At 41.2% G+C, this 19,275-nt stretch overlaps 1 protein-coding gene across 1 annotated transcript in view; it reads right to left on the reverse strand.

Annotated features, from left to right (window-relative positions):
- The window catches only part of DCTN2 (dynactin subunit 2), a 51,251-nt gene continuing 31,976 nt past the window's right edge, over positions 1-19,275 (reverse strand). The window contains exons 3-14 of the mRNA XM_060688984.2: positions 15,986-16,082; positions 14,509-14,570; positions 14,157-14,255; positions 13,774-13,934; positions 12,060-12,213; positions 10,495-10,560; positions 9,846-9,884; positions 8,630-8,707; positions 7,383-7,454; positions 3,159-3,261; positions 2,876-2,967; positions 1-525 (exon numbers count right to left, since the gene is read on the reverse strand). Coding sequence (XP_060544967.2) covers positions 439-525; positions 2,876-2,967; positions 3,159-3,261; positions 7,383-7,454; positions 8,630-8,707; positions 9,846-9,884; positions 10,495-10,560; positions 12,060-12,213; positions 13,774-13,934; positions 14,157-14,255; positions 14,509-14,570; positions 15,986-16,082 — 1,110 coding nt within the window. The 3' untranslated portion in view covers positions 1-438. The remainder of the gene's footprint in view (positions 526-2,875; positions 2,968-3,158; positions 3,262-7,382; positions 7,455-8,629; positions 8,708-9,845; positions 9,885-10,494; positions 10,561-12,059; positions 12,214-13,773; positions 13,935-14,156; positions 14,256-14,508; positions 14,571-15,985; positions 16,083-19,275) is intronic.

The raw sequence follows: 19,275 nt of genomic DNA on the forward strand, positions 1-19,275 counted from the left end.
TAAGCATCAGAGTTTAATGACAGAAAATAATTATACAACACAATTCAACTCCATGCTGAGAGCGTTAAGACACCTTTTCCATGTAAAAGGCCCTTCCTTCTGGGCCAAAGAGGCAGGGTGCCTTCCTTGAGAAATGGGCCAAAGGATGACTTCCCTCGCTGGGACAGAGCTTCCCCATCCAAGTAGGGAGTGCAGCTTTCCCCTCTGCAATCAGCAACCTTCAGGGACATGGAAACATTGGAAGGGGGGAGGGGCACAGCTGCCTTTTAACATAGAAGCGCTCAGTCCTCTGGCCCGTAGGAAGGTTCAACTCCTGCTATGAATGTGCAAGGAAAGGGTAAGGAAAGGACAGAGCCATTAGTGTGTGTTTACAAGAGTGTGTGTGTAGGAGGGGGAGGGGGGTAAATCTTCCCGCCCTGCCTTTCTGTTCGAGGAGATTTATTTGGCCAGCTTCTGTACCCGTGAGTTGATGTTGTTAAAATTGTCTTCAACAGCAGATAGATTCTCTTTCATGGCTTTCTGAACCTAAGGAGAGAGGGTGAGTGGAGAGTTGTCAGCCACGAAGGGGAAACAGCCAGGCACATTCACTGGAACCCCTCGCCTACCACCGTATACAGTGAGGACCCTATGAGCACCAAGTTGAGGTTATCTACCATCTGGAACTGGGTAGTGCTGATATCTTATTAATTAATTATTTTATTATTTTATTTTATTTTATTTTATTATTTTATTTTATTATTTTATTTTATTATTTATTTTATTATTTTATTTTATTTTATTTTATTTTATTATTTTATTTTATTTTATTTTATTATTTTATTTTATTATTTTATTTTATTTTATTTTATTTTATTTTATTTTATTTTTATTTTTATTTTTATTTTATTTATTTATTTATTATTTTATTTTATTTTATTTTATTTTATTTTATTTTATTATTTTATTTTATTTTATTTTATTTTATTTTATTTATTTTATTTTATTATTTTATTTTATTTTATTTTATTTTATTTTATTTTATTATTTTATTAATTTAATTTAATTTAATTTAATTTAATTTAATTTAATTTAATTTAATTTAATTTAATTTAATTAATTTAATTTAATTTTAATTTAATATCTATCTATCTATCTATCTATCTATCTATCTATCTATCTATCTATCTATCTATCTATCTATCTATACCGCCCTTCTCCCGAAGGACTCAGGGCGGTGAACAGCCAAGATCAAATACATAAATATAAAAGTTAAAAACAATTTAAAACCAGATTAAATACTTTGGCCCACAATTAAAAACATCCCATTAAAATCCAATTTAAAATTTAAAACTGTTAAAATTAGGCTAGCCCGGCTTGCTGGAATAACAAAGTCTTCAGGGCACGGCGGAAGGTGCGCAAGTCCAGGATCCTCCGTACCTCCGGGGGCAGCTCGTTCCAGAGGGCAGGAGCCCCCACTGAGAAGGTTCTCCCCCAGGGGGTCGCCAGTCGACATTGTCTGACCGACGGCACTCCAAGGAGCCCCGCCCTGTGGGAGTGTACTGGCCAGTGGGAGGCTGTCGGTAGCAGAAGGCGGACCCATAAGTACCCAGGTCCTAAGCCATGGAGCGCTTTAAAGATGTTAACACCTTGAATCGCACCCGGAAGACCACTGGGAGCCAATGCAGCTCGCGCAGGAGAGATGTTACATGGGAGCGCCCCGCCGCTCCCATAATCACCCGCGAGGCCGCATTTTGGACCAGCTGGAGCCTTCGAATGGTCTTCAAGGGGAGCCCCATGTAGAGAGCACTGCAGTAGTCCAGTCAGGAAGTGATGAGGGCATGAGTGACCGTGTGCAGGGAGTCCCGATCCAGAAAGGGACGCAACTGGCGGATCAGGCGAAAAAGCCCCCCTGGCCACGGCCGTCATATGCTCTTCTAAAGACAGCCGCGCGTCCAGGAGGACACCCAAGTTGCGAACCCTCTCCGTGGGAGGTCAATGACTCGCCCCCAATAGCCAGCGATGGCACCAGCTGGCTATATCGGGACGCCGGGAGCCACAGCCACTCAGTCTTGGAGGGGTTGAGTCGGAGTCTGTTTCTCCCCATCCAGACCCGCACGGCCTCAAGGCACCGGGACATCACTTCAAGGGCATCATTGGGGTGGACTGGGGTGGAGATGTACAGCTGAGTGTCATCAGCGTACTGATGGAACTGCACCCGAAAACCACAGATGATCTCACCCAGCGGCTTTACATAAATGTTGAACAGAAGGGGCGAGAGGACCGACCCCTGCAACATTCCACACATAAGGCACCTCGAGGACGACCTCTGCCCCCCTGCCAACACAAACTGCAACCGGTCAGAGAAAAAGGAGGAGAACCACCGTAATATGGTGCCCCCAACCCCTAGCCCCTCCAGCCGGCACAGCATGATACCATGGTCGATCGTATCAAAAGCCGCTGAGAGATCTAATAGGACCAGGACAGAGGAACAACCCCTGTCCCGAGCCCTCCAGAGATCATCAACCAATGCGACCAATGCCGTTTACATGCTGTATCCAGGCCTGAAACCGGACTGGAACGGGTCTAGATAGACAGCGTCATCCAGGTGCTGGGGAAGTTGTCGCACAACTCTCAACAACCTTCGACACAAAGCGAAGGTTGGAGACTGGACGGTAATTCGCCAAAACAGCCGGATCCAGAGAAGGCTTCTTGAGGAGGGGCCTCACCACCGCCTCTTTCAAGGCGGGAGGCAAGAAACCCTCACTCAACGAAGCATTAATGATCTAATAACTAGAGGCTATGTGCAAACTTCATTCATGCAGATTCAGGTCTCAGAGGTCTTAGTGACTACAATACCGACACTACCCCGGGTGATTCTCATTGTTCTAAGTCTTACCTGTGTCAGCAGGGTGACGTTATCCTTCAGAGAATTAGCAATCATTTGCTGGGTAGTGTCCAAATGAGTCAGGAGCTGCCCAAATTGCATGGCTGTAACCAAGACGAACCCAAGTCAGTTGGAGGAAAAAAACTGTTCATTACTAGATTGCTCCTTGGGGTAACCAGAAGCCCAAAAGGCTGAGAATTTTTTTTGAATCCATGACTTCAAGGCTGGTCCCCCCCCCCCCGGGTTTTAAGAAGTCCTCGGCATACCCCCCCACAAAAAAGGCCCGAGAACTCACCTTGTTCATGCAACTGCCGCACGGCCACAAGGCGCTGCACCACCTCAGGGAGGGTGCTAGCCAGTGGGCTCCACTCCTGCACAAGTGCATACAACTGATGAACCTACAAGGAGAGAAAGAGGAACTTCCTGAGCAAGGAGAGAAGTTGAGTGACGATCTGGCACTGACCTTGACTTTCTGAAACTCTGTTGTAGTCCACCAGCAGCCTGCGGAGCTGGCAGCAGAGTTGGACAGTGAGGAGACTGGGCAGGACCATCGGCCAGTCCTGGAGTCTGGGGAAGGCTCGGATGAGGGCTCTGCGTCGGAGGCAGAGAAAGGACCATCTGGGAGTTATGTGCTGCCCTAGCTACGGACCCCAAAGAACGCAGCACAAACAAAGTCCATCCAAACCTTAATTTACTGAATAAACCAGTCTTTTACAACAACAGCTGTTAATTAATTGCATTAACAGCCGCCAAGAATTCAAAGAATAATAACTGAAAACTTATTATGGTTGGCAGAATGCCCAGAAGCAATTTGCAGGAAGCTGATAAGATAAGCAAGACAAGACACGAAGATATGTGAAATAAGTTGTTCCCTGCCAATTGCTTCAGTCGGCGTTCCTCCTTAAATAGGCTAAGGGAGTGGCCAATTAGCCCCAAGCCTTACTCTCGAGGAGACCTCCTCCTGAGGAGCTACTCCTGCCTTTTGGCAGCTCTGCGCACCCATGCATTGAGAAGAGGCTCCTCCTCTTCGTCCTCCTCACTTAAGAGAGCTTCTGGAGGTTCTGAAGGCCCTGGCTGAATCCCCGCTTCTGGCACCACATCTTCTCCAGCCTCCTCATTGTCCAACTTGAGTGCCAGCTGCACAGGCTGCTGGCGCAGCACCACACCAGCCTCTTCGCTGTCTGAATCAGCTACTAGCTGCACAGGCCGCATACGGGCCACAACAACCTTAGCGAGGCAGAGGAAGAGGGGGAGCCTGTTCCCAGTGTGCACATGCACAGAGCTTCCAGAAGGCAAGAACAGTTAAAACAAAAGGGACAATATGGGAGTAGGGCTTGGAGGTGATTGGCCCCTCCCATAAGACTTAAAAGAGGAGCAAAGGCACGTGGGCCTTTGCAGGAAGCAACGTTTGTTCATTAGGTTCATCTTAAAGCCTGAAGCTCTGTTTGATTCTGGATTCCGTGTGGCTCTGCCAATTAGGTCTTTGGCAGCATGTCAAGGGAAATAAAGGTGGGTGATTATCCCGAAGGACTTCTCCCGAAGCACTCTTTATAACTAATTGGGACTCATCTGTGAATGAACAGAATTCACAGCTGTTGCAATAAAAGAGATTTTTGGGACTACTCGTGTGTTTTAATGACTCAGGCAGCCTAGGTCAGAACAAACTCCACAACACCTACGTAGGTTAACAAACGCATATGTGCATACCTGGGACAAACATTCACTGAGTTTGGCCCTCAAATCTCATGATTTAGTTGGCACTAATCAATTATTAATCAACCATTAAACCAACCAACCTATACAGGTAGTCCTCAAGTTACCACCACAGTTGAGCCCAAAATTTATGTTGCTAAGTGAAAGATTTGTTAAGTGAGTTTATTTATTTATTTATTTATTTATTTATTATTCAAATTTCTATACCGCCCTTCTCCTTTCGGACTCAGGGCGGTGAACAGCCAAGATAAAAACATCGATACAAACATCACAATTAAAATAAAGTTAAAATAATTTATAAAATTGGCCCATAATTTAAAACTTGTCAATTAAAATCAATATTAAAATTTTAAAACTAACCCTAAAATCAAGACAGACCGGCTAACTGGAAAAAATAAGTTTTTAGGGCCCGACGAAAAATCCGAAGGTCGGAGATCACTCGTATCTCTGGGGGTAGATTGTTCCATAGGGTAGGTGCCACCACAGAGAAGGCTCTCCTCCTGGGAGAGTTTGCCTCATTTTACAACTTTTCTTGCCACAGTTGTTAAGTGGATCACTGTGTTTGTTAAGTTAGTAGGATGGTTGTTAAGTGAATCTAGCTGTCCCACTGACTTTGCTTGCCAGAAGGTCGCAAAACGGGATCACAGGAACTCCAGGACATTGCAACCATCATAAATACGAACCAGTTGCCAAGGATCTGGATTTTGATCACATGACCATAGGGGATGCTGCAACGGTCTTAAGTGTGAAAAACTGTCATACGTCACTTTTTTCAGTGCCGCCGTTAACTTTGAATGGTCACTAAACGAACTGTTATTAAGTTGAGGATTACCTGCAGTTAGTGCATAAATTACAAATATTCAGCTCTAGTGCGGGCTGAACAGTCTTCTTGCTCAATCGTGCTCTAGTTATGATGTTATCCAGCAAAGTTGAGTTCACACAATCACATGCTAGCCACTATGTGCTAAGCAAACAAATGTGCACCTGCCTGTGTGACAGCAAGCCATGTCATGTGCCACTCCCTTCTCCTTTCTTAGAAATTGTACAGGCACATAAGAGTGTGATCTCCAATTTTTACAAGCAGAATGTAAACAAGGAATCAATCATCCAGAGCTGATAAAATGAACCCAGGAAACCACCAAGATCCAGAGTCATCAGGACCCAATGAGTTTTAAGATATCTGACACAACAGATTATTAATATTTCAAGCTATTAGAAACAAAATCTGAGTTAGGTGTAGCTGCTGCATTGGTAACAGGCAGTACAAATCCCCCTACACTTAGATTATCAGCCAGAAACAAATATTGTCCTTGCTGAATGCCAGATATTTACACCAGCGCTGGGCAAAGATCCAGATTCAAAAAGCAAAATATGATTTGACCTAAGTGTAAATACATACTTAATATCAGCTGGAAACCCCTTAAAAAAGAGGCGAGGAACTATGGCCCCATTATGATTTGTAGACTTCAATTCCCAGAATTCCTGAGCCAGCATGCATAGCTGCTCAGGAATTCTGGGAGTTGAAGTGCACAAGTCATAAAGGGGCCATGATTCCCCACCCCTGCCTTAAAATAGGAGAAGGAAGGTGTGTTGGATATGTTCGCTGCCTTGAGTTATTTGTAAAAATAATAAAGGTGAGATACAAATAGATAAATAAAATAAATTCTCACCAGGCTCAAGGTTGACTCAGCCTTCCATCCTTCCGAGGTAGGTAAAATGAGGACCCAGTTTGTGGGGGCAATAAGCTGACTTTGTATAAAATATACAAAAGTATGAAGGCTATTGCTTAATGCCTTGTAAGCCGCCCTGAGTCTCCGGAGAAGGGCGGCATATAAATCAAAATAAATTAAAATTAAATTAAAATTAAAAATTAAATTAAAAATTAATTAAATTAAATTAAATTACTTAAATCCATCCACCATATTTTTCGGCTACTTAAGTCAAGGAAAATTGCTTTAAAGTTTTCCTGATATGGGTTGCGATGGCTATGGAGACCACAATGGCTGTAGCTAAGCAACACAGTTATAAGGTGTGGTGTCATGTAACGATGGCACTTAGTGATGGCAATTCCAGCAGCCTTGGTTACCTTCATTAAGTGAGGACCTCTCATAACAGCAAGATCTGTGAGAAGCCAGCAAGGAACATCAAAAATCACAGTCACATAACTGCAGCTTGCTGTGATGATGCAATCATAAGCCAGACGTTGGGTACCCAGACTGTGATCATGTGACCATAGGGATGTTGTAATGGGTGGAAATCTGAGGACTAGTCCTAAGTACAGGTAGTCCTCGACTTACAACAGTTCATTTAGTGACAGTTCAAAATTACAACAGCACTGAAAAATGGCCATTTTTCACACTTATGACTGCTGTAGCATCCCCATGGCCATGTGATCAAAATTCAGATACTTCACAATTGACTCATATTTCTGCAGTGTCCCGGGGGCATGTGATCACCTTCTGCAATCTTCCGACAAGTAAAGTCAGTGGGGAAGTCAGATTCACTTTACAACTAGGTTAATAAGTTAACAACTGCCAGGATTCGCTTAACAACTGTACAAGAAAGGTCGTAAAACGGGGCAAAATTAATTTAACAAATGTCTCATTTAGCAATAGAAATTTTGGGCTAAATTGTGGTCATAATTCAAGGATTATCTGTACCATTTGTTCAACCCCAGCATTATAACTTTGAACACTGAACGAATAATTGTGACTCAAGGACTACCTATACCTGTATGTATGAAATTATTATTTTTTTTAAGTATATTTATCACGTCCTGTATTAGAAAGACTAAACAGAAGCTGACCTTGCTTTGGGTGTCTGCATCCTCTACTGTGGCTTTGTGCTTGGCAATCTCATTCACTTTTCCCAAAACACTCTAGGAATGGAAAAAAAACAAAAATTGATGTTAGCAGAGCATACCGGAACACCTTGCCACAATGTCAACATCCCATCTGATAAGCCTAAATGTATTGCCGGATGGGAAACCCTAGAGCGGTGATGGTGAATCTATGGCACGCGTGCCATAAGTGGCACGCAGAGCCCTCTCTGCTGGCATGCGCGCCGTCGCCCCAGGTCAGATCTCTGTGGCGTTTCTTTCATGAGCTTCTGTTTCCCTGCAAACGACGAAACAGAAGCTCACGAAAGAAAAAGATCTTATCTTTTGCTGTGCTGCCGGTGTTGGGATGCCCCACTTCCCACCAGACAGCTGGTCTTCGGGTCTCTGCTGCACACACGAGCATATCCGCGCATGCACACGTGCATGTCCGTGCATGTCCATGTTTGCACATGTCCACGCACATACGCGCATGTCACCACACATTCAGTTTGGGCATGCGCACAAAAGCAGTTTGGGCACTCGGTGTCTAAAAGGTTCACCATCACTGCCCTAGCAAAACTTTTTCCAACTGTTTGTCCATCAGTTCCACAATGCAGACCTCTGCTCTCAACTATATACTCATCTTCAAAATCCTCTAAATCAGCGGATGTTGGGAAAAAAGCAATGGAACTTCATTTTTGTATATGGTAAGTGCCGCAACATTGTAGGCACAAAGATGGAAGCATCCGGCAATACCTATAATGGAGGATTGGTCGGGGAAGATGATGGAATTTGCTGGGGTGGCCAAATTAACTTCTCTGATTTAAAAAAAAAAAAGACAATATTTATATTTATTGCTGATTGGAAACTCCTCATAAACTTTTTCCAGAAAACAGAAAACAACAACAACTTGAATTTACGATTTAGGGTTTTGAAGATTAGATAGGATTGATAATAGAAAGAATAGAGACACATTATAACTTAAGAGAAAGTTTAAGAGAAAATTTATAATTGTAAGAAGTGCTGTAAAGCAGATTAGAAGCCATTTCTTTGGATTTTTTTTTTCCTATGTTTCATTTACTCTTTTTTCACTTTTAGCTTTCTCTTTGACTTCCTTCTTTTCCTCTTTTCTTTCTTACTTTAAATTACTTTGTATAAGCTTTTAATCTTCCTTTTTAGTTTTTTATAAAAATAACATTATATTTTAAAAAAAATTATCCTAAAATAAATCCCACCTGTAGCCTTGCCTCCACTTGTTCCAGAGTTGCCACATCTAAGGAGTTGACTTTGGCCTGCAAGAGCTCCACGGTTTCCTAAGGAGGGATGGGGATTGAGGAGTGTCAATCACTCAGTTGACAACACAGAGAATGAAAATCTAAAAGTCCTTTTAACTGCTTACAACATTCTGATTAATCAAATGTACCTGCAGTCTCTAGGTCTCACCTGACATTTATCTCGGTTTTCCCTTTCCTTTCAGAACCCGTTTTGTTTCTGAATATAACACTCATTCTCCTGCCACTAGCTCACAATGTCCAGAAGTGTCTATTATTTTGTGTTATTTTTAGAAAACAAAACAGATTGGTGGTGAAGGGGAAATAATATACTTTGGAGCTATTTTATATTTTTTTTTGACCATAGCGAGCTATACATCATTTAGTATTTATGACTGATAATATTGTCTGAGGTTAATGTGTGTATACAAACTTAATGGTGAGGAGGCTTACATATCCAGTTACGGATATGATGGAGATTATGTCACCAAGAGCTTAGTCATTCAAAGTATGAGGTTATACCCAATCTTTTGATCCCTTTTTTCGATATTAATTTTCGATATAATCTTTCGATATTAAATATCATTGGGTATCTACAGGATATGGTTAAAGAAAATTCAAGAAGACGGTAACCCTGAATGTGCATCCAAAGCTCTGCTCATATATAAAAAAAAACAGGCAGAGCTTGGATCACACTATTGTGGTCATCGTTTTTACTATTTGACTATTTTCTGCAGACACTCCTGAAACAATAAAATTTGTTACATTTTACTCTCATGCTAACTTCTGCATGAGATCAGAAAAAAATATACTTTGCCAGACCAAAATGCTCTTGGCAATTTTTCTGTCCCTTTGATTTTTGGCTTCTAAGACACATAGCCAAATCTGGACTACCTGGTCTAGAACAACTTACAAAGACTAAATATGCGCCTCAATTGTGCCTTACTGAAATCTATCCCCCCCCCCAAATTTCTTCCTTTCTCCAACCCTCCCACTTCCAGGATTTCATATACATCCAAGTGCTTTGTACAGCAACTATCAATCACAGTTTTGCAACCATCCCACAGTATAAACCAATCTACAAGATTCCTTCATGCTTACTCCCGATAAGCAGACGTCCCATTTAATTCCTTCCTAGTCACAACAGGCCCCAAATAAGAAGACTGAATCAATGCCTTACCATTAAGCTAGCGCCCTGTAGTCCAACAGACAGAGGATTCTAGATAGAGGGGAGGAAAAAGGGTGATTTAATATAATGCCATTCAGTTTCTAACAAGGATGTTAGTCTGCAATACAATGTTATGCCATTAACACCAGCCAGTGTCTCTCAACCTTGGCAACTGGCAACTTTAACATATATGGACTTCAATTCCCATGCTAGATGGGGAAATTTTGGAATACTAATCCAGATGACAGTGACTAAGGCATGAGAGACTGTCAGTATGAGGGCAATTTGATCTATAAAACAGACTGTCAAAAGGTGCTCCAAGCCATGGCTGCCATCTGCTGTTCAAACTGAAGTTGTGAGTCATAGAGGACCTTTAAAAGGCGCACTTGGCCAATCCGGAGTAGTGCAGCCCCATCCAGAGCCAAAGATGGAAATTCCCTGAGTTTAGGAAGGCCCCAAATCCTCAGCCACTCAGTTTGAGTTGAGTCTGTTTTCCCCCATCTGGGCCCCTACAACCTCCTTACAATGTGTGGTCTTCCCCGCCCCCCTTTCGAATTAAAATTGAACTCTTAATAAGTTTTTGCTTCGCTTATAACATAAAAAACATAAAATCCCCATCTTTGTCAGGCAACCTGTCAGTCTACTGCCCTGTGTCTCTCACCTGCACATCCTGTTCAGAGCGAACAGACGCCTCCAACTCAGCCAGACGCTTCTCCAATTCTGCTATCTGACAGGACACAAAACAACAACAAAAACAAAATGAAATATTTTTCTCCCCTCTTCTGATTTGATCCACAAACCTCTGCTATCTTGGATTCAAGGAGACAAACTGCTTCTAAAGTTTTGTTTTGAATTGAGATGAGTCTTCTGGGAAGCAGGCACTTCAAAGAACAGAATTGTTGTTGTTTTTTCATGCCATTAAAAGCAAGTTAAGGAGCCAGGCAGTGGGAACTTGTGGTACAGAAATATCACTCCCAGCATCCTTTCCCAAAGATCATGCTGGCTCCTGTTACTGGAAGCTGTCCTTCAGCAATTTCTGAACAAATATCCTGGATTTCTAACAGATGAACAAATCCTTCAGTGTTGAATACACTTTAACTTTATGGAGCTGACTAGAGATCAGCCAAGGTTCTGTTTTTTTGTTTTTTTTAATTTGATTTATATGCCGCCCTTCTCCGGAGACTCAGGGCGGCTTACAATGCGTTAAGCAATAGCCTTCATCCTTTTGTATGTTTATACAAAGTCAGCTTATTGCCCCCACAACTGGGTCCTCAATTTACCTACCTTAGAAAGGATGGAAGGCTGAGTCAACCTTGAGCCTTGGCGAGATTCGAACCTGCAGGCAGCTGGTCTTAATAACAGGGTGCTTTAGACCACTATACCACCAAGGCTCATTTTAAGATGTACACAGTGCCAGCAATAAGGAAATGGCCACAGAAATCTGAAGAGTCTAGAATTCCAGTTTCCCAATGTTACTTTTTCTCTCTAAAGTCACCTTAATTTTTCAGCAGCAAGCAGAGCATCAGTGGGTGTACGATCAGCCATTGACTCTGGCGTTTCCATGCAGAAGTAATAGCAATTCTTGTTCAGAATTTTTGTCAATCCTTATGATTCAGTTACTTCCACTATCTGCCATATTTTGTTTTTAACATCGCACACATATACAAACATACATAGAGAGAGACGTGTGTGTGTGTGTGTGTGTGTGTGTGTGTGTGTGTGTGTGTGTGTGTTTAGGTTGTTCGGGGCTGTTTTAGACTGGTTGTTGGGGCATCCCAAGGGGATAATTGAAGCAGTGGGTTTTGGTTGCGCTTTATGGTTTTTATAGTTCAGGGTTTTATCGTCGCGAACCACCCAGAGTTGCATTTGAAGAGGGGCAGTCTTACAAATCTTTTAAATTTAAAAACAAAATAAATATTCCTCTTGAATTTACAAAAATATTTTTTTTATAAAATGACACATGTATTTTAAAACCTCATTTATAGATGACCAAGCATTTTGGAGAGTGAGTTGTTTGTGAAATCATGAACATTGGCCCATCAATGCAGCTTTTATTTGTTTAAACAGTACATAAGCTTGCAGAATCCTTCCACCTCGGCTATCCAGGATGGTCCTGGGGAAAGATAACTCACCTCTGTTCTACCCACTTCATATCCCACTATTCTAATGCATTTCCCCACCGTCTCAAGAAGAGGACCCAGGGAACAAGCCATTTCCCATTCTTACTTTTGCAGCTTGAGAGAACTTGTCTTGCTCAGGTCGAGAATGCAGTTCGTACGTCACAGTGTTTTCTGGGCCTGCTGTGACTTTGGCAGCACCTTTCCCACCAGCAGAAACGCTTTTAGCAGTTTTTGTCACTTCCAGTTGAAGAAGCAAACGCCTGCAAAGGCAGAAGAGCCCATTAAATCTTACAGAATACATGGGAAAGTTGCACCCTCTCACTGATCACATGAGCTAAGGCAACTACTATATTTTTCAGAGTATAAGGCACACCTTTTCCCCCCAAAAAGAGGGTGAAAATCTGGGTGCGTCTTATAGTCTGAATGTAGGCCCGCCCAGCCTCTCAAATGGAGGTTTCAGAGGCTGAAAAAAGCCTCAGAAAAAAAGCTTCAGAAAAAAAGCCTCCAAACAGAGCTTCAGGAAAAAAACCTCCAGAGATTCAGGGAAAAAAAGCCTCTAAAACAAAGCTTCAGAAAAAAAGCCTCTGAAACAAAGTTTCAGAGGCTTTTTTTCTGAAGCTCTGTTTCGGAGGCTTTCAGAAGCAGAAAAAAAAGTTTTTTCTGAAACAGAGTTTCAGAAGTTTTAGGGGCAGAAAAAAAAAGCAAGGCACAGAGCTCACAACCAACGAACCTGTTGCTAAAATTCACCTCTGGGAACAGCTGATTGGGAGTATTCTGGAGACCGATCCACCCACCAATCAGCTTTTTTCTTATTTTCCTCCCGAAAAACTAAGGTGTGTGTTATACTCCAGTGCGTCTTATACTCCAAAAAATATGGTATCTTATTTCAGATAGTGGATGTAATTATACATCCTAACACAGGGGTCTCCAAACGTGACAACTTTGAGACAGGTGTACTTTAATTCCCAGCATGGCTGACTGGGGACTTCTGGGAATTAAAGTACACCGGTCTCAAAATTGCCAAGTTTGGAGACTCCTGTCCCAATAGGACGACATAGTGACACGGTGTTATCAAAGGATTTGCACTTCAAATCTAATCAATAGTGGACCTGGCTTGTTTGCATTTGAACACAAATTATTTCATTGCTCTGACATGTGCGGCATGCAACTTTTTGTTTTTATACAATGCATATTAACCACAACCAAATGGAAACAATATTAATTAAACCTAACGCTCAAGTTATAATGAATGTTTCTAGTTCTTCGGGTGTGTTGAAATGTCAGCAAGTTTCAGTGCCTTCCCCTCGCGCCAGCTTAAAATTAGAAAAACATGAGCACAGTATGCATTGCTGTCATATCTACAAATATTTACAGGAATTCCAATTAAAAATTTCCCAGGTCAGTGTTTTTAACTGCTAATTAAAATCAATTTTTAATTGATTTTGCTTGTCAGAAGTTCGCCAAAGGAGATCACATGATTCCAGGCATCATAAATATGAGTCAATTGCCAAGTGTCTGAATTTTGATCACATGACCATGGGGATACCTCAACAGTCGTAAGTGTATAAAATAATCGTAAGTCACTTTTTTCAGGGCCGTTGTATCTTTGAACTGTCACTTAATGAACTATTGTAAGTTGAGGACTATCTGTATTATCCCTCAGAGAGTCTGAGAGAAAGAAAAGATAGATTTGACCTTGAGCTTGCCTGGAAAGGGGCACTCACAGTCTCATCAGATCCTTAAGTACAGAGGGTCCGATTGGAAAAAGCTGGTGATAAAGGCTATTCCCTGAAGAAAGTCCTGGCCCTACCACAACCTACTTGGCCAGAGCACCATCAGGGTCTGTCAAGTTGATGGCCGCCTCCGGTCCCAACAGTTTCTCCAGATGGGTGGAGACCAGCTGCTGTTTCAGGCCAGCCACTTGTTTTGCAAGACTGACTGGTGTCAGTTTCTCCTCCGCTGAGGACTCCTTTACGCTGTTCTGAGGAAGCAGGAATACAAGTGTTAAAAAGTCTAATAATCCGCAGTTCCCTTCCCTCCAACTTTAATGTAAGAATATGATCCGAGGAAGCACTTAATTTTACACACACGGAAACTAAATAATAGACTGAGTCCTGGACCAGTTTAACCTGATGGTAGGTCCAAATCAAGAAGGCCCCCCTCAGGAGATTCCAGATCTCCTTTGTCTACCTTCGACTTTTACCTTGATCTTCTCCACTTCAGTAGTCAACTCTTGAACTTCATGCAGTAGTCGCTGATATTTCTGCTGAGGGGTCTCTTTCACGTGAAGTCCTTCTCCTAGCTTAATGAAAAAAGGCAGAAAAGCAAGGTTAGCATTTCAGGATAGCAGTTGGTAAAATAAGATAAGATAGTAGCTTCCATTTTATCCCAATTCCTGAGTTAAAGTGGGCTTTATGGAAATGTTTTCAAAAAAGTGCCTGGATTTTTCTCCCTGCACTGTCACCTGTGTGTGTGTGTGTGTGTGTGGCTGAGCCAGAACTGGACTGGAAGACTCCCTTTTCAATCAAATTTGTCCAAATAGGTCAACAACTTACAATTTCATAATCTCCAGACTCGTAGCCAGTTCTTTTGGATTTGCCAATACGATCAGAGAAATCTATTGAACGGAAAAAAGGGACAAAGTTTAATTTGGACCACATGACTTGCAGGAGCAGCTTCATACATTTCCATAAATTTAAGTTAAAGCAAATGAGTATTAAATTCCCCTCCCTTTGAACTTTGTAGTCTAAGTTTTCTATCATTTCCTCTTATCACAATGTGTCTGGAAACCCTGGCCGCAGTGTTGACGCCGACATAAATTCGGATATTGGTACTCATCATTTGCAAGTCATCGCATCACTAACAAAATCACCCAAGTACAGATCAGGACTCAACTCATAACAGTTCCTTTAGTGACTATTTGAAGATACAATGGCATTGAAAAAAGTGACTTATGACCATTTTTCATACTTATGCTGACCATTGCAGCATCCCAATGGTCATGTGATCCAAATTCAAAAACTTGGCAACTGTTTCATATTTATGATGGTTGCGTTGCCCCGGGGGGGGGGGTCATGTGATTCAACTTTTGCAACCTTCTGATAAGCAAAATCAATGGGGAAGCCAGATTCACTTAACAACTGTGTTACTAACTTACAACTGCAGTGATTCACTTAAAAAATGTGGCAAGAAAGAGCGTAAAATGGGGAAAAATTCTCTTAACAAATGTCTCACTTAGCAACATAAATTTTGGGCTCAATTGTGGTCGAGGACTACCTGTAGATGTATTTCAGTGTAGTTAATGCAGTACCACCGTCATTATTATGTGGATAGTGTCCCTTTTTTTTAAGTACAAAACATACTTAGCATTTCAGAGCCACATAAATATAGCACCGAACAATAAATAATCCAGATTATAATTTTAATGGACAGAGATGTATTAAAATCAGGGTGGATAAAAATCAATGATTTTTTTTAAAAAAATCCCAAAAATCAGATTTTTTTTATTTAAATCGGATTTTTTTTTATTTAAATCGGATTTTTTTGATTTTTATTGAATTTATTTTAATAAAAAACTTTTGGGGTAAAAATCTATCGTAAGATAGTTTTCTATTTAAGATACATAAATAATTTAGTTTATTCAGCATGAAATGGAGCTTAGTTATGTAGCATGAGGCTGTACATTCTGCAACACTGGGACTATCGGTGAGTCAACACTGGGTCAAAGGAGTAGCAGAGATGACAGTTGCTCTTTAAAAATTATGATTTAAATCGAGTTGATTTAAATCAAGCCTTTTTACTAGTGATTTAAATCATGATTTAAATCGTGATTTAAATCAACTCGATTTAAATCAAATCCACCCTGATTAAAATGTTTTCAAATCATGACCTTTATATCCTCTCTGTGGATTATGATAAGAATATAACTACCACCATCACCTTTTCATGGTACATTTTCTAGTTCAAGGGAAATTCTGAAACTATTGCTCTTCCCTGGATCTGTTGTAAGTTTCCATGGCGACAGGTACTTACCTAGCCCTTTTGTACCCACTCTCTTGTCCTTAAATTTGTCATAAGCTGCATTAGGGTTGACTATGATGTGTTCCACACTGGTGCTAGTTAGTTCCTCCTATGCAAAGAGAGGAGACATGTATTAGACAGCAAAGCCTTCGGTTCTTTCTCCTCCTATCCAATCCACCCTTCTAACTGCACCCATCACTTTCCAACAACTTGTCTTAAAGGTCCCCAGAACAGAGGAGAAGCTCCAACAGCGACTACCATGTCAAGTTGCAGTAACAAAATATATTTTTTGTTTTTGACAAAAAAAAAAAAATCAGCCCAAACAGCAATTCACTGGATATATATCAGTGGTGGGTTTGCACCGGTTCTATAGAAACAGTAGTAAAACTGGCGGGAGACTCCGCCCACCGACCACATCAAAACACTTCTGCGCATGTGCAGAAGCGTGCGCGGCCCCTCTGCAAACCGGTATTAAAGGTAAGTAGAACCCACCCCTGATATATATAGTTTGAAATGCTATTGCTAGAGTCAAAAGGAAATCTCTAGGTTGAAATCAGCTCTGCACTGGTCAACTGCAGGGAAGAATGGATTTCTCCTCCATTAGCGCAGCTTGGTTTACTGGAGTTTGCTAAAAGAAACTACTCCGTGGTTGTTTTGGATCATTTTGGTCTCCTCTACGCCACAGAGAGATTCTTTTTAGCCAAACAAATCTGTGCATTAGCTTACCATATTTTTTGGAGTATAAGATGCACCGGAGTATAAAACGCACCTACCTTTTTTGGTGAGGAAAAGAAGAAAAAGAAATCTCCCTCTGCCTCTGAGCAATTTTGGCTCCTTGCAGCAAACAGCAAACAGCCTGGTTTACTTTCATTTTCGTTTTCAGCATAGCTTGATTAGCACAAGGAAAAAAAACCCTGCTCCAGCAATTTACCTCTTTGCAGCAAGCAGCAGAGCCCTGCGCAAAACAGCTGAGAGCAAATCAGCTGAGAGTGGGGAGGCCCATCCAATCAATTTGTGCTAATTAGGCTGAGCTGAAGCTGAAAGGAGCTGTTTTTTCTTGCTGTTTGCTTGCAAGGAGGTACTGCTGCGAGGCAGAGGCCAAAGTGTGGGGGGCCAGTAGGTGGGCGGGGCTACATTTGGTGTATAAGATACACCTAAATTTTTACCCCCTTTTAGGGGGAAAAAAGGTGCGTTTTATACTGCAAAAAATACGGTAAATGCCACTACAATCTGGTTTATACATGACTTGGAAAGGACTGGACAGTTCTTTGTTTCCCTTTCAGGTCTACAACTTTGTAACTAAATAGAGTTGTTCATACAAGTAGATGTTAGCAGGGTACACAAATGACTCTTCAATATGGAAATAGCTAATTGTCACATTCTCTTTCAAAAACGGAAAAACATTCAAGTGTTTAGATTGGCACAATTTTAGCTGTTTACATGCCTTGATCTCCAAATGTTGACCAGAATCTTATTTGCAAAACCAAAATGAACGTTGATGTTTAACTTTGTCTAAGTCCACATGACTTCTGAATAAACTCTGTTTTTTGCCCTCTCTCTCTCTCTTTTTTCTTGAAAGATGAGAAAAGGAAAGAAACTCTTATTGTGCATATGGGTGGAAGGACAATGCCATTTCCTTTAGCTTACTTTATTCATCATCATAGTAGGCCTTAGTTCTTCTACTTCCCGGGATAAAATAAAATATTGTCTGCATACAGACACATAGAATTGTTCTGGATTTTTTTTAATGACCCAGTCCATACTTGGTTTGATGTGCAACAGGGGAAAAACAAGCTTGTGGAATTTGTGCAGCAGCTTTCTAATTCTGGGCATTATGTCTATCAACCATTGTGATGATTGAGACAGTTTTAATTATGAGTTTTACTGATATCCTAGTATTATGATTACTGACTTTGTTTTATTATTTTGCAAAAACCACCTTCAGTCTTAGATGGAGGTGGCATAAAAAGAAATCTATCAATAAATAAAATAGGAAAATCTACATTGTGGGTGAGTCCACATTTAGAAGAAGAATCTGTCTTCACAGTCAAGACAATGCATGTTAATTTTAATGCAAGGATGCAAATAATCACAGCAAACACTCAATTTAAGAGTATCCCTACGAATCCAAGAGTATACAGGTAGTCCTCAACTTATAACAGTTTGTTTAGTGACCGTTCAAAGTTACAACGGCACTGAAAAAAGTCACTTATGACCATTTTTCACACTTACGACTGCTGCAGCATCCCCATGATCGTGTGATCAAACTTACGACAGTTGCAACATCCCGGGGGTCACATGATCCCCTTTTGTGACCTTCTGACAAGCAAAGTCAATGGGAAAGCCAGATTCACTTAACAACCAAGTTAACATTCATCAACTGCAGTGATTCACTTAACAATTGTGGCAAGAAAGGTCGTAAAATGGGGCAAAATGTCATTTAATAAATGTCTCACTTAACAACAGAAAGTTTGGGCTCCATTGTGGTGGTAAGTCGTGGACTATCTGTACCAGAGGCATATTCAGATATCACAAATAGTATCTAAAATGATGGAAGCTAATTCTCCCGTTACAGGAAAGATACAATTTTAGATGAGGAAAAATCAAAGCAGTTAATTATCATCAAGCATTAGCTTGATTTGCTGAGTATTAACTTGGAAAATCTGTATGGTCTTTAAAACAAAGGAATGGACAGAGTTAAAAACAAGAATTATGTTAAAAAGACAAAGAAAGCAGAGGTGAAATGTAAAATTTGTTATTACCGGTTCTGTGGGGGTGGCTTGGTGGGGGGGAGGGGGGGTTAATGTGACTGGGTGGGCGTGGCCAACTTTTTTTTTTTTTTTTACTTTTAAAAGCATCTTTTTACAGCCTCTTCAGCCGAAGAGATTGCAGAAAAAATTGCTTTTAAAAGCCTCTGACGATCAGGCAACTCAGCTGGGATCGTCAGAGGCTTTTAAAAGCATTTTTTCTACAGCCTCTTCAGCTGAAGAGATTGTAAAAAGATGCTTTTAAAAGCCTCTGACGATCCCAGCTGAGCCGCGCAATCATCAGAGGCTTTTTTTTTACTTTTAAAAGCATTTTTTCAACCAAAGAGGTTGTAGAAAAACTGCTTTTAAAAGTAAAAAAAAAAAAGCGTCTGATGATCGTGCGGCTCAGCTGGGCACAGGGGGGCCACAGGGATTTTTGCTACCGGTTCTCCGAACCACCCGATCACCATCGCTACCAGATCAGGCGATCCGGTCCAAACCGGGAGCATTTCACCCCTGAAAGAAAGCTACCTGGGATTGACAGCATAATTCCAG

The sequence above is a fragment of the Pantherophis guttatus genome, chromosome 2 (assembly GCF_059756535.1).
Source record: "Pantherophis guttatus breed Tessera chromosome 2, ASM5975653v1, whole genome shotgun sequence".
Lineage (NCBI taxonomy): Eukaryota > Metazoa > Chordata > Lepidosauria > Squamata > Colubridae > Pantherophis > Pantherophis guttatus.